This window comes from Aureobasidium subglaciale (genome assembly GCF_000721755.1).
Source record: "Aureobasidium subglaciale EXF-2481 unplaced genomic scaffold scaffold_40, whole genome shotgun sequence".
NCBI lineage: Eukaryota > Fungi > Ascomycota > Dothideomycetes > Dothideales > Saccotheciaceae > Aureobasidium > Aureobasidium subglaciale.
In genome coordinates this window covers 78256-92407 of record NW_013566955.1, presented here as the reverse complement: position 1 = coordinate 92407, position 14152 = coordinate 78256, and the positions used below count along the sequence as shown (strand labels likewise).

Genomic DNA, 14152 nt, shown 5'->3' with positions numbered 1-14152 from the left:
AACGTATGGGTATCTCGACTATGTCTATACATCTTCCGTTCTTCTTCTCCATCTTGCTCCGTTCCCTAGACGAAAGGCAGGATGACGTGACTAGCATACTCACCACCAAGATGAACGTTGTGCTGTCCTTTGTTTCTCTCCTCGACCTTTGCCTTGGGAGGTCCTCTACCCTTGAACTTATCTACAAGTGGGTACTCGCCAGAAACCTGTACTGACAAGCTCTCTCCCTCTTCAAAGTCCATGCCAGCAGCCCATAGACCAATTTCAAGCTCGACAACAGTGCCAGGAGTAATCTTCTACACCTCGTCGTGAGTGTGGAAAGGATATTGTGGATGTAATGCTTTTGAAGGGTTGGTCTTTCTGTGAGAGGCGCGAAGAATACCAGCGGGTCTGAAATAAATCATCAAGTTACTGTAATCTGACTCTGGGATGGATGCAGTATCGGGGTAGGGGATATTAATGGCGATCATGGCTTTGCCGTTCTTGTCGAGTTTACGAATGGGGACGTAAATAACCATGTCGTCCAGATCGTCACAGGACATGTAGAGAACTGCTTTGGGCAGACCCATCAGTCTGGTCTTCTTTTCGAAGCGGAGATTGAATGCTGCGTGGGCGACGGGGTTGCTACCGCTCTCTGAGTTGTAGGAGACGATGCTCGTTTCTGTTGATGCAGACTCGAGGAGGTTGTTCTTCTCGCCGAGGTACGACTTCTTGTAGTCTGTGTTGGGGACGGGAAAGTCCTGAACTTCGATAGGGTAGACAGCTTCTTGATCGCCGAAGGGAAGGGAGGCCATTCTGACCTTGGAAGTGTTTTCCTACCCGTTGTCCTTGCCTTTGAGGAAGAGGTCGAAGAACTCGGCGAGCTCATCGATGGACTCTCTGACTGACCAGAGATCGAACCACTCTTGGTAAGGATCCCATCGTAGCCACTTGTTCTCTACGTTGACCTGCATCCAGCCACGGATAGATCCCATGGTTTGTACAAAACTCGAGTAAGAAGCTACGACGTAAGTCGGAATGTTGATCTTCTCAATCTCTGCACGCTTGTCCTCCCAGTAAGGGTTCATTGTGTTTGAGCGACGGTACATCTCCTTGAAGTCCTCGACACCCCTCTTGCCACGAATGACGTGCTCGATGATGAAGTCGAAGAGACCGTTGTCCCAAGCACCGCCACGGACGGATTGTTCTCTGTAGAGATCTCCATTTGCTTCCCAGGGTGCGATGGCTTTGAGTGATGGTGGTTGAGTGGCAGCGATGAACCATTGGACAATACCGAGATGTGAGTTTCTTGCCAGACCGACGGAGCCGTTGCACCTGAAGATCATGTTAGTCGACTGCATAAGTGAAGACTTGATAAACTCCATCTTACCAGTCCATCTTGGCCAGCTCTTCAATGACATCGTGACCATCTTCTCCTTCTTGCTTGCCCATGATGACAATGGAGCCATCCGGGTCTCCAGCGCCTCTTGCGTCGACATTGACAATAGCAAAGCCTTTCGGGCAATACTCTGCCGGATCAGGTCCCTCGAATCGCTCCAGACCACTGAGCGTACCCTTCTAAACACCACAGCCCCACTTGACCTGCTCTAAGTCAGTCTTCCGATTGTTGATCATAAGTTCCGAACACCACTGACCTTTGACATGATCTCGATACCATTGTGCTTCTTTCCGAAAGGACTCCACGCAACAATAGCCGGCAACTTTTCCGACCCATCGCTGCCAACAGGTCTGAAGACATCGCGGTACAGTGTGCATCCATCCCTAACCTTGACAGCAGCATCATGCTCAGCAATCATGTCCTCAGACAACGGCCTCGCGTCGTCACGGAACTTCCATCCCTTAGACAGGGTCTCTTTTCTTGGGTTGAAGCCCTGGTATCCATTGTCACCGACAGTAGGGGGCTTAGTAGCTGTGTTAGCGACTTGAAAAGCGACGGGCATGATGACGGAAAATGCTCGATGATGTGGTGATGTGGTGATGAGGGGGATGAAAGATTGCAACTTCGAAACAGGGAAGGTTCGATGTGATATGTTCATGGAGGATGCTTGTTCACAGGCCAGTACTGTGGATCTAGTATTCTTGAACGCATCTTCTCAACTACACCCAGCCGCTGCTTGCTGTGTACGTGTGCAAAGTACCGTTCCAGCGAGGGGACAATAACCTTGATGTTTTGTCGGTATGTGGAGGTGCTGGAAAATTGCGGAGGGGAACAAATGGGGGGAAGGGATACTCGCCCGCTCTCGTCCGTGAGCCCTAAGATCTGACAGCCGGTTTCCGAGGAGCCCTACCCGGTCCAAACCGTTGGACAGGGTCGAGTCGGAAAAGAAACTGTCTTGGTGTGTCGTCATGGGTTCTTTTGGAAGCTAAAACGAAGATGCCTCGGTCACTAGAATTTCACAGGAACAATAGCGACGAAGTCAGACAAGTTGTTCGAAACGATAATCTATCGTTCATGCTGTATGTCTATGGTCTTTTGCTACGCTACGAACAACGTTCTTGTAGTACGTATATGCATACATGACTCACGTTGCGACGTGCGAACTTGGTCTTATTCTGGTCTGAAGTTTTGCGGCTTGTCGCGCTTGTTACGTTCGAGACACTCAGGTTTGGCGGATTGGCCTACGGGTAACGCGCTAACCCTTTCTCTGTAAGGCTCCTACATTGCCTCCATCGTTGAGCGTTGATCAATGATAATGCAGAGTTGAGTTCAATCTCCGAAGGGTATGTCAAGGACGAAATATTCCGGCGACATGTGATCTCAATTTTCAAGCCTCGGTCCGTGGAAGACAAATTTGTCGCGGCTTGATCTTTCTGACCTACATGCATGACTCGTGGCCTTACAGAGTACGGTCTTGCTAATGTAGAATATCATGTCGTGTGACAGTGCGGGTAGGCGAGCAACTTGGCTTGTCACAGAGCAAATCTGTTCCGTCGGTCATCCCTGATCGGTGCAGTCAGGTGCTACTCCCGCGCTCTCGAAGTGAGCTGAGAATACCCTTCAGAAAGCGAACTCGGAGTCGTATACGTCGTAACCGCTGAAGGTTTGTACTTTCCGGAGGGGATTGCATATAGGCAATGATGTCTAGTGTGATGCGTCTTCTACAAAGTCATCCCGCGTTCACTCATCCTTCGTAGTGCTGCTGTTGAGCTTGATGAATAGGTTGATGCAGAGGCTGATGTTGATGTTGGAAGGTGGGAAACTCCATAAAGCTGTCCCAAGTATCCGAGGGGCCAAGCAGACCATCAATATGGCCCTGGTCCATATGCGGGATGTTCATGTCGTGGCCACTCATGATTTCGTTCCAGCCATCTACAGGGACCGGTATGGTTTGTGCAGGTAGAACATAACCATCTGCTAGGGTTTCGGATGTGGTCGACGGCATTTCCTGAGTTGTGAGATGGCGAAGAATATCGTGGACAGAGAGATGTGACATGGAGAAGTTTTGTTCAAGGCGAGATAGGAGCTTCTGAATAGAAGCTGATCCCTTTGCGGCGTGAATTGCGACGTGCGTGTATTTACTGAGCTCCTGAACAACCTGTTTCAAAAGGGCGACATGTTCATGTTTCCTCTGCGGTGTGTAGTCCTGGGGATTCATGAGAATATCAAGAGAGGTGTAGACTGCTGCAGCGACTGTTGAGGCCGAAACCGTCCAGACAAGCTTGTAGACTCTTGGCACAGGCGCCAGATAGCTTTGAAGAATGGTTGTTGCTGAGGCCATAGCTGATTCACGATAACGGACTGATTCGCTGCCAATATTGCCCATGGCTAGAGTACGCGCAATACTGAGCATCATAAATTCGATCGCGTGATTGATGAGATAACGTTGGAATGTGATCCAAGAGTGTGTGGCTTCCCATTCTTCGTCGTCGATGTTTGCGGGAAATTTGGTCGACAAATGCAGAGGCAAGTTTCGCTTGACAATCTCAATTTCTTCAAGCGCTTTGATAAACTTCGAAGCGTTTTGGTGTGTGTTGACCTTGATGTAGATGTAGAAGATGTACGAAAGTCGGCACATGACTGATTGATAGACCATCGGCGAAGGGCTGGACGTGTGGGTGGGTGTTTCGAGAATGACATCGTGATTGGCCTCATTCTCGGTCGAGAATTTGCAGCAGAAACTCGCTGGGGTGATTGACGGAGGGCGGGACCAACTTCCTAGCCTAGATAAAAATTAGTTCAATGTTCCAGCCGCCCAGCGCGGATGACTCCCACTTACCAGTCACGGATTACATAGGTCCACCAAACGCGACGTCCGAGTTCGCGCTTCTCGAATGACGACCATTCAGGGCGGATACCCACGGTTCGCGAGTGGGCGACCTCACTGCCTAGACGATGCATGTCTAAGCAACGCGCAATACTTGCCGCCCAACCAGTAAACAGCCATTCTCGTTGAGGCTCACCAAAGTTGGAGTGGCACAGAGTCAGTACTGACAGAGCTTGCACAATCCTTAGAGAGGGCGAGCCGGAACATCCGTAACGCTCCACTTCCTTCAAAGCGACTTCATACCAGAGACGCGACGTATGCACAGCATATCTCATCTCATCATGTTGCTGGTACTGATGAAGATTCAGCTGAGGTAGATCCGAGATAGCGGGCACCTCTTCGGGGTCGAGGTAGAGGAGGCCAGTCGCGAGGAGAGCGAAGTACAGTGCAAGCCAAGGTCGATCTTTAGCGTCAAGGGGGACACCATTGTGGATCCGGTTCCAAAAGTCCTCATGCTCGGTGATGAACTCGGGCGCATGGACGGCACCATGCAACCAACCCAACGTGCGTAACGAATACGTCACTAGCTGCTCGCTGATGTCTCTCGAGGGAAGCAGGAGAAAGACAGGATCGGTCGAAGGTTCGTACAGGCGGTCGGCCATGTCCTTCTCCGACATGGCGACAGGATCTGAATCATGTGACACTTGGAGGTCGAATTGCTCCAGAGCAGGTACAAGATCCTCAAAGGCAGCTATTGGTGTCTGACCTTGACGATGGGATTCGACTTTGTTGCCGTGAGTGTGTCCACATGGTTTGGAGAGGGCCAGAGCGGTTTCGAGTTCTGCGATCTGCGCTTGCAGGGCGCATCGTTCCTTAAGAAGTTCATCAACAGTGTTGTCTTCGGAATCAACCGACAGGCGGTCAACGGTGCTCGCCCTGACTTGATCAGTTGAAGCTCAAAAGTATTCGGGATACACATGATCAATAGCGGCATGTGTTCAAGACTGTACATACACTGTAAGCATGCCTCGGACGCGGGTGATGGGCCGCTGGCACTCGTGGGCGAGATTCCGGCGCACGCATGGCTTGCACGGGATCTTCTTGTCGCACTTGATCTTCCTTCGGCTGCACTCGACGCAAGAACGCGACACACGCTGCGACGACCGGATGCTTTGTTCGTCCATTGTTGAATGTGAACGCTGCTTACCGGGAGCAAACAGAGACAAGTGGGAGCGAACCCAAGAGTGGCTGCAAGGCTACAGTTCAAGAGTCGAAAAAACACCTTGACCCAAGAAGTTGAAGCCACCGTGCTTGCTTCGGAGCTCGGTCATACTTGCTTGGCAGCCTCGGGGGTGCTTGATTTGCAAGCGATTAGATAGACTTTCTCGCTTTCCGTGCCTAAAGAGGACCCTTCTCGGCACTATTCCAAATTGAGTCTGCCGCTCCCGCTCGATGTTTTCGATGCTCCGGAGAGAGGTCCACCAATACGTCAGCAAATGAGCTGAGGATCGAAGTGAGTCTGCATAGAGGTCCTTCAAGTCCATAGGCAGAACAGCACTATGACTAGGCGTCTTTGGGGAGCAATCCTGGGTGATGCGACTGAGCTGCCTCTCTCCGCAGATACCCCGCAATATCAACCTCAATCGCTCTCGGTAAGTGCCTTGATTCGCTGCGGCGGACGGGTGCGGGCGAGCTTGACTGCGGCTCGCTTGGCGTGGCTGACACCGAAACTCTTCTCCTGCAAGGCCATGCGATTGTTTATTTCCGACTGCGCTTCGTCCAAGAATGTGATGTCCGCTGCGCAATTTGGGAGTCACACTCCTCAAGGTTTGTGATTCGAGGCGGCAGAACTACCGTCAACGATGATGTGGAGCATAGGATCGAGACGGTCCACGTCGGATGTGTATGAGTTGTCTAGAACCTGCTGAGTCTTCCGGTGCATACTCTACCTCACACATGCGGTGGACAGCCTACCTGTTACAGCTTCCTAAACAAGCTTCCTTGTGACAGCCAAGAGCTCAGATTCCGAATGAGCAGGATGTCATGGGCAGATGAGAGTCTCACTACTGCGATGTTAAGCGATTTTCACCTGGGTGAACTTGAGCACTGTGCCTGGCTCATCATCGGCGACACAGGCAATATTTCCTCCTCGTGGCCGTCTGTGCTTCGCTCTACAATGAGCCTCGAACTTTGCCAGTATTGTCGGTCTATTCTAGCGACGTGCCCTGGATTATCGTCAACGGCATGTTGGGCGCAATCCCATCCATTCAGTTTGTGCCGGAGTTGCCATCAGCATTTCATGCCCAAGATTATGTCGTCTGCATCGGTTGGGTCCGTTTTAGACGCATCAACGTCTGTCTCCATGCGGTCATTCCGGTTGTGGCCGTCGGCGCAGGTTCTTTGCTGTGAACAGCGGCTACAGCGCCTTCAAAATTGATTGCGGCACTGCCACCGCCCTCATGTTGACCGCCGGCAAACTCTCTACTTCGAGAAATCGAGAGCCGAGCGACCAGGCTTTGTTGCACACAGGCTGTTTGATATCCAGAGAAGCCATTTTCAGCGGTTGAGTTTATCCCTTGAAGGCGGTCGCAATGTTCTCGTATCTGTCAAGTCCGTCATGAATGGTGGTGAATAGATAAATTATGGTGTCGCAGCGGCATGACGCGTTGGTGCTCTGCATTTGCTCAATCGAGTTGCGCAAAGCTTCAGCAACAACAACAATGCTTCTGACTCTGTCCACGCGTGTTGTATCTCTCGACAACGAGAAGAAGGAGGAAGAGGAGAGAGGCCGAGTTTGCAAACAAAATGCACCTTGACGGACTTTCGCCAGAACACGGCCGAGTTTGTCTCGACAAGGTACTATTCGGCCGAATATATGCATGTTGTGCTCGTGTGGCCAAGCTTTTATGCATCAGCACAAATCTTGAGCAGGGTCGTTCCATCAACGATGGTCGAAAATAGTGATATGCTTCTATTGTTACGACAGATGACGGTGATGGTATTAGATACTGATCCATAAATACCCCTGATACTCATAATAGTTCAGTATGAGTTCTGTGTTGATCCAGAAGTGGTGTGGTGGTAAAAAGCCGATTGTTCGGTTTCTCATCAACAACCTCACGAACATCCACACTTCCCACTGCTTTACTCACCCACTTTCAAAATCGAGACAATGAACTTCAAAGAAACAAGGAAACGTCCCGAAAAACCCATGACATCACAATGTCGCAATACATTTCTATCGTGCAAAACATCTTATCAAATCATTTCTATCACCATCAGACCCTAGCTACCGCACCATGTCGACCGAACATTGCTGTCAGTTCATCCCAAAACCGCACCCTCGTTCAGATATCGGCCTTTGATAACGAGGCTCTACGTCCACTGAGAGCGATCGGCTGCGGTTGTTCGTCAGCAGGAGCTGCCGCTTTGAGCACACCGTCGCTATACGCTTCAGAACCAGTCTCTGACTCCGATACCTGGTTCTTGACATTCCTTCTCCTCAACTTGTCATCCAGGAATCTGATGACTGCAAGAGCCAGACCAGCAGCCAGTACGGCGATACTGACGTTGAATGCTGTTCGATAGCGAGGTCTGTCACTTGCTTGGTAGATCTGTGCACCGTAGATGCCAGCGATGTTGGCACCCATGATCACCATAGCCATGGCCAAAGCTCTCTCTTCCGAATCGGTGCAGGTAAGCGACATCCAGGTGATGTTAAGAGGATGAGAGAATGTGCCGAAAGTTTGAGTCCAGACGACCCCGAAGTAACGAACCCCACGACTGTTGACTTCTGTGAAGATGCGGTTGAAGATGTAACCTAGGAGATGCATACTCATGCCCACCATGACAGTCTCACCACGACGTGAACTACGCTAAGCATCAGTATGGTCGCATGAGGCACAAGGAGAAACAGAAACTTACAAGTGATCAGAGATGTAACTGAATGTGTACGAGACGGGAATCTGAAGGAACAGACCGACAGCTGCCAAAGCATTGGCAGACAAGCCTGCGAATCCAAAAGCTCTGACGATGGAAGGAGCGTAGGTATCAAAACCGCGCTGCGGACCGTTATTGGCCATTGTGATGAAGAAATGTACCCACATCCGCCAGTTGCTGAACGCTTTCTTGAACGCAGTCAGCCCAATTCTTTTCTTTTTCTTGCCCTTAGCCGGGTCATCGAGCAAGACTCTGTTTCTAAGGATATGAATCTCCCTGGGTGTAAAGACTGCATGCTTCGGCAAGAAGGTCGAGCAAGGGTTGCGGAATGAGTCTGGAAGAAAGAACCCAAAGATGAAGCCACAGAAGCAAGTGAAGCCACCCATGAGAACGAACAGCCAGAACCATCCAGGTCGACCAGCTACACCACGCATATGGAGGATGCCGAACGCGAGTAGCTTAGCAGAAGCCTGGCCAAACTGATTGCCAAAATAGAAGACCATGACGCGCTTTGCCGTCTCTTTGCGTGTGTACCAAGTAGAGATGGTCCAGAGGCCGCCCGGGATGAAGCCAGACTCCGTCAGACCGAGAAGGAATCGAGTTGCGATGAAGGAGGCGTAGTTGTTTTGGAAAGCCTGAAAAGTACTGACAATACCAAACAGGAAAAGCTGGAGTGTTAACCACTTTCCAGGACCGACTCGATAGAGGATCATGTTTGAAGGGATTTCGAACAGGACAATACCAAGAGACAACATCTGTTGACCAACATTGAATTGACTCTGACTGATGCCGACATCCTCCATGAAGTTGTCGGTGAGAGCGTTCGCAATATTGCCTCGGTCAAGCTCTGTTGCGTGGTATCAGTGTATGTGTCAAAACAAGTGCAAAAGTGTCTTACGGAGACAAAAGAAGCCGAGGGTAAGAATGGGCATCACGATAAGGTCAAGCCTGTGAGCGAGTAAGTACTGATTGATCGAGACATGTCATGAGACACCACCAACTTCCATTTCGCCTTTCTTTCCTCTTCCTCCGTCCAGTCTCGCTCAATCGTCAAACTTTCTTCATCGTCCCTAGGGACGGAGTATTGATCGGGGTGAGTAGTCTTCAAGTCTGCCATCTTGAGTTTACGAATCCAAAGACGAACGTTAGCAATGAAAGTCCCCTCCGTTTTTCCACGCCTAGCACATACTGACATCCATTTTCTTTATACCAGTATCCCTGCCCTGCCAAGCTCAATCACCTCATCGCTCACGACAGAAGAGGCGTCCGTACGTCTACCGGTTGAGATAAATGTACCGCATACAAAGACGAGTGGCCAAGTGCCCCTGAACAGCTTGTGAGAAGTCTCATTGTTCTTGACAGCAACTTGATCTCTTGGATGGCGTTGCCAAGGGTCGCGGCTTCGAAAATGTTCTCGACAAGCCCAGGAGCGACCAGAGTAAGGTATCTCAGAGACAGCGACCAGGTAGCCCTTCAACGCACCCGGAGGGGGGTTGGCCCGATTTTTTCGCTTTCATCTCAAAAGTTGCCTGTAAGAAATTGATGTTCGACGTTTCCACGTGTTTGCGACGAAGAAAATTCTGGAGTGCAACAGTCTGGGCAGCGTCTTGGGTGAAGTATAACAAGGCCCTGGGCATTGAGGCGCGGTAGCTCGTCGTGAGCACGCAATACTAGTATTTATGGCGATATCGAAGACATGCAAGGTTGTTGTGTGTTTTCACTTTTGCGCATTGATTTTACAGTGATGGATTCGAGAACATGCATGGCGTCAACAACCACTTTGTCTATACATTGTTTTCAGCATTGCGCAAGTGTCGTCCAGAGCAACTGTGTAATGCCTGTTGGAGTAGTGGGTGGTATTCTTGAGTGCTGCTAGAGCAAGTCGGTCGGTAGAGAGCAGCGCGGTGAGTTGAGCGATGACTTGTTCACTGGTTGGCTGCGAGCCTTGAGCACAGCCACAACATCTTGGAGACTGTGGAATTGCTTCCAAGTCGCATCGTTCTTCTCTTTCCTACCTTTTACAATGAACCAGATGACAGCTGTAGCACTTCACCAAACAGACAGCTTGCATGAGCTCATAGTGCTGTGGCTCACGAATCGTCATCGGCATGACCGCACTACCTGGATCACTTCAAGCAATCGAGACGCGCTGGAGACTTGAGCCCAAAGGCAGCACAAATATTCCTGGGCGATAGGAGCTCATTCTTGCTTTCTTCGTGCCGTTCCCACTGCTCATTCAACGCGACTTGCGGGACAACATCACTGTCTCGATTGTTATGACGCGTCGACCTGATGAGAAGGCGGAAGACGCTCCGAGTGCGAGAACGTAGAGACCTGACCTCACAGCACATTGTCCGCGCCCCGAGGCGTGGGCCATGCACCGAAGACAAGAATTGTTGTCGCGCTCTGCATTCTGTCGCGACACCGAGGCACAAGGCCTTTGCCAAAACCTGTCGCAGTTCCTATCGAAGAATGCCGGTGGCTTCCGGCAGTCTCTTGGTGAAGCGCATCATTGCCGACGATGGCCCTGAAAATCTTGGCAACACGACGCCGATCAACAGAAATTCGGACTCATGCACGTCATGTTCACAACCTCTCGAATCGTGCGCACTTCGGGCGCAAGACACAATTTCACCACTGCCAACGTAAAATATGGTAAGAATGTATAGGCAAGCTCGGGTCATCGCAATGCTCTTGTCGTGCGACCTATTTCCAGGTCTGGACAATTGATGGTAGATTGAGCTCAACGGCGAAGACAAGAATGACGTCTGACAGGGCAATTAAAACGCCAAGTTGTCATTCGAGAAACCATGTTTAGCAGGCGCAAGTTTGATCTCAGCTCCCTCCACGGAGCGAACTCGGGCTAGAGGGATGACGAATTGAGCCTTGGAATCTTCCAGGGTGTCGAACCTGAGACCTACTAAACAATTCAATAGATATCGACCTACTCACCTTTCACCCAGACCATCTTTCCTGTCACATACATCACCGTCACTTAGATTGTCGCGCATCATGTCCGACAGCGGCTCGGGAACAACAGCGACATCGAATCGAAAGCGCAATGGCTACAGAGAGTGCGACGACCCAGAACCTGCGGATCCTAATGGAACCGATCACTCTCCGCCGGACAATATCACATGGCGGGACCGTGTCGCTCACTTCACCTGGCCTTGGTTCGCATGCACAATGTCTACCGGTGCGGTAGCTGTGGTACTGTCTAATACCCCGAATCAATTCACTGGTCTGCAAACTATCGGCAAAATCTTCTTTATCCTGGCTCTTGTCCTGTTTGTTATCTTCACCATTACCATCACGATCCGCTTCATCCTAGTTCCGCAAAAGTTCCTCGCTTCGCTGCATCATCCTGTCGAATCGCTGTTCTTCGGAAGTTACTGGGTCTCGATTAGTTTACTTCTCAATTGCATACATCTGTACGGTGTGCCGAATACTGGACCTTGGCTTATCAAAACATTGGAAATTCTCTTTTGGATTTACTGCGCTGTTGTGCTGATTGTCGGTATTGGACAATACTACATCCTTTTCCAGCTGGAGCGTCTGAGTGTCAACAATGCCATGCCTGCTTGGATCTTCCCCATCTACCCCTTACTTGTCGTCGGGCCGCTGGCTAGCACGCTGGTGCCCAATCAACCACACTCAGCCGCTGTTCCAATGTGGATCGGCGGAGTCATGCTTCAAGGCGTCGGATGGTGTGTCGCTCTCATGATGTATGCTATCTACACACAAAGATTGATGGTCAGCGCCCTCCCTGACCCTTCGACTCGCCCTGGTATGTACGTCTCTGTCGGACCTGCCGGATACACTGCACACGCACTCATCTCTCTCGGTCGACAAGCACCAGCGGTGTTTGGAAACAGAGAGATGTTCGGTATCACCACGCTTCCTGTCGGAGATGTGATCAAGATCATTGGTATCCTCGCTGGCTTCTTTGTGATTCTCTTTTCTTTCTGGTTCTTCTGTGTGTCCACGGTCTCGGTTCTTGCTGGCATCAAAGAGATGGATTTCACATTGAACTGGTGGGCATTCGTCTTCCCCAACGCCGGTCTGACGCTTGCCGCCATTCAAGCTGGAAGTGTTTTGAACAGTTCTGGCATCAATGGCATTTGCAGCGCATTGACCATTGGACTGGTCATCATGTGGATAGTCTGTGCTATCGCACATATCCAAGCTGTCAGGAAGGGAAATGTCATGTGGCCTGGAAAGGACGAAGACAAGACGATGAACGGAATTAGATGGGGAGCACACGCTGCCTGATGACGCTGCTGGTCTGGGTCATTCTTCTGTTGTGTACTTAAATTGTAATCATATTCTTTATAATCCCATGTTTGCCCTCTAATTCTCTAAGGCACTAATTTCGTACTCTAGAGTTTAATGTGGAATCACAATCTGGCGCCTTCTGGCAATGTTGTTGCTATACGATGTGAGCTCGCAATGCAGGTCGAGCGATTTCGAGATCAAAAGCTGAACACGACTTTTGGCCGCTCGGGAAAGATATTTCGCCGCGATTCACACACCTTACGCGTCGTGTTCAACAGCGACATCGCTCTTTAGATCAACCAGTCGATTGTTTCTCCTTTGCTCTGCGTCCTGTAGCCTGGAAGAGGTGACTGTGGTGTATGATGTAGAACTACATTCTCTCCTACCTGTAATAGATCAAGGCAAGTCAACATGCAGCCAAGTCAAGCGACAATCAATGAGCGACTCAACCCTTCCTTCCAAAAGCGTTCACCGCCGCCCCTCCAGATCTCACCCAACTAGATATCAGAGAGGCCGTACATGAGATGTAACACTGTCTTTCCCCTTTGGAATTTGTAGCTGTGGAGTGCTCTTACCTTTGATCTACATTTTTTTCGCAACAAATTCATCACATCACAATGTCAATGACACTATCCACCTGGCTAGCCAAACAGCGCGCCTCTGAAGAAAAGTTGACCACCATCCTCATTGACAAGTAAGAGAACAACCTCAGCCTCAGTACCATAGAATTCCTACTTCTCGATCAACTCTCGGCTCAAGAAACCGCTCTCCATAACAACGACATTCTTTCTCCTCGATTGATCTCAGGTACAAGAGCAGGCGTAGGCTGGCTTTGGGGTATACTGGCCGATGCAGTAAAGTACTTCAGAGGCAGCCATACGAACCAACTAGTAGATTTACATATCGCCCTTCGGACACTTCCTGATATAGTCAACGAGCATGAGTATAATAAGTTACTTATTCAGGCAAAGTGATTTTGAGAGAACTGCCTCGTTGGGGTTAGATATTTGCTGAACATGCTGTTGGTCGGCTTTTCCTTCTCACCAAACCCCCCCTCTCTCTCTTCGATTCTAAGAAGAGGCTTACAGATATCAATTACCCTGAAGGCTTCAGGTACGATGAATGGCATGCCCAAGCCCCCGAACGTCTCAACGCATCAATCTCCTGCGCTTCATTGATGCAGAAAAGCGAGGGCTGGAAAACAGAAATGGCGTTTCATGCTCACGACGCGTTTAGAGAAGTCACGGATGGTTTTGATGAAGAGGAGAGGGAAGTTGCTGATGCTTGGAAGATGTGGATTCCTCCTGCTGTAGCGTGGATCGAGATTGCTGGGGAGATGCTGCCTAAGTTTCTTTTTGAGGAGAAGGGTGTTGGACATGTCGAGCAACCCGCAATGATGAAATCGTTTCGTGCTGAGGAATGGAGAGAGTGGAAGAGTAGGTTTGGAGAAACGGCGGAACAGGGTGAGATTGATGAACACTCTCGGTATCTAGCACGCCAAACGGCAGAGAAGATGCAAGGGCTGGAAGTGAAAGCGAGGGATTGTGTAAAAGCGTGACGAGTGCGAAAATTGTATTGACTTATCAAAATATAGATATCCGACAAGCAAGGTCTAACAAGCCATTAAAGTATATCCTCCTTGCGATCTGTATAAGATCTGCTCGACTAAGAATCGGTATGCAGGTCTACGTATTGACCAGTCAATTCGTTCCAAACAGATCTACGAGCTGCCG

General features: G+C 50.1%; 5 protein-coding genes across 5 annotated transcripts; 2 read left to right on the top strand and 3 right to left on the bottom strand.

The window, feature by feature from the left end:
• Nucleotides 1-65: 65 nt before the first annotated feature.
• Nucleotides 66-1940, bottom strand: AUEXF2481DRAFT_33884 (uncharacterized protein; the record flags this gene model as incomplete). The annotated part of the gene is made up of 5 exons (XM_013483569.1): nucleotides 66-269; nucleotides 303-795; nucleotides 820-1314; nucleotides 1370-1557; nucleotides 1635-1940. The coding sequence occupies 5 exons, from the start codon at nucleotides 1938-1940 to the stop codon at nucleotides 66-68; spliced, it is 1686 nt and encodes a 561-aa protein (XP_013339023.1).
• Nucleotides 1941-3122: 1182 nt separating this feature from the next.
• AUEXF2481DRAFT_9352 (uncharacterized protein) lies at nucleotides 3123-5389 on the bottom strand (the record flags this gene model as incomplete). The annotated part of the gene is made up of 3 exons (XM_013483557.1): nucleotides 3123-4161; nucleotides 4218-5141; nucleotides 5220-5389. 3 exons carry the CDS (start codon nucleotides 5387-5389, stop codon nucleotides 3123-3125), a joined length of 2133 nt encoding a protein of 710 aa, XP_013339011.1.
• A 2163-nt stretch (nucleotides 5390-7552) lies between these two features.
• AUEXF2481DRAFT_71222 (uncharacterized protein) lies at nucleotides 7553-9261 on the bottom strand (the record flags this gene model as incomplete). Its single annotated transcript, XM_013483586.1, has 4 exons — nucleotides 7553-8075; nucleotides 8130-8991; nucleotides 9043-9092; nucleotides 9146-9261. 4 exons carry the CDS (start codon nucleotides 9259-9261, stop codon nucleotides 7553-7555), a joined length of 1551 nt encoding a protein of 516 aa, XP_013339040.1.
• A 1713-nt stretch (nucleotides 9262-10974) lies between these two features.
• Nucleotides 10975-12749, top strand: AUEXF2481DRAFT_567604 (uncharacterized protein). The gene has a single exon (XM_013483599.1). It carries the CDS (start codon nucleotides 11157-11159, stop codon nucleotides 12414-12416), a length of 1260 nt encoding a protein of 419 aa, XP_013339053.1. The 5' UTR covers nucleotides 10975-11156; the 3' UTR covers nucleotides 12417-12749.
• An 877-nt stretch (nucleotides 12750-13626) lies between these two features.
• Nucleotides 13627-13977, top strand: AUEXF2481DRAFT_33880 (uncharacterized protein; the record flags this gene model as incomplete). The annotated part of the gene is made up of 1 exon (XM_013483568.1): nucleotides 13627-13977. One exon carries the CDS (start codon nucleotides 13627-13629, stop codon nucleotides 13975-13977), a length of 351 nt encoding a protein of 116 aa, XP_013339022.1.
• Nucleotides 13978-14152: the final 175 nt, after the last annotated feature.

Excerpts from the sequence above, each read along its gene's own strand:
- AUEXF2481DRAFT_567604 (XM_013483599.1), top strand. The coding sequence starts at position 11,157 with ATGTCCGACAGCGGCTCGGGAACAACAGCGACATCGAATCGAAAGCGC.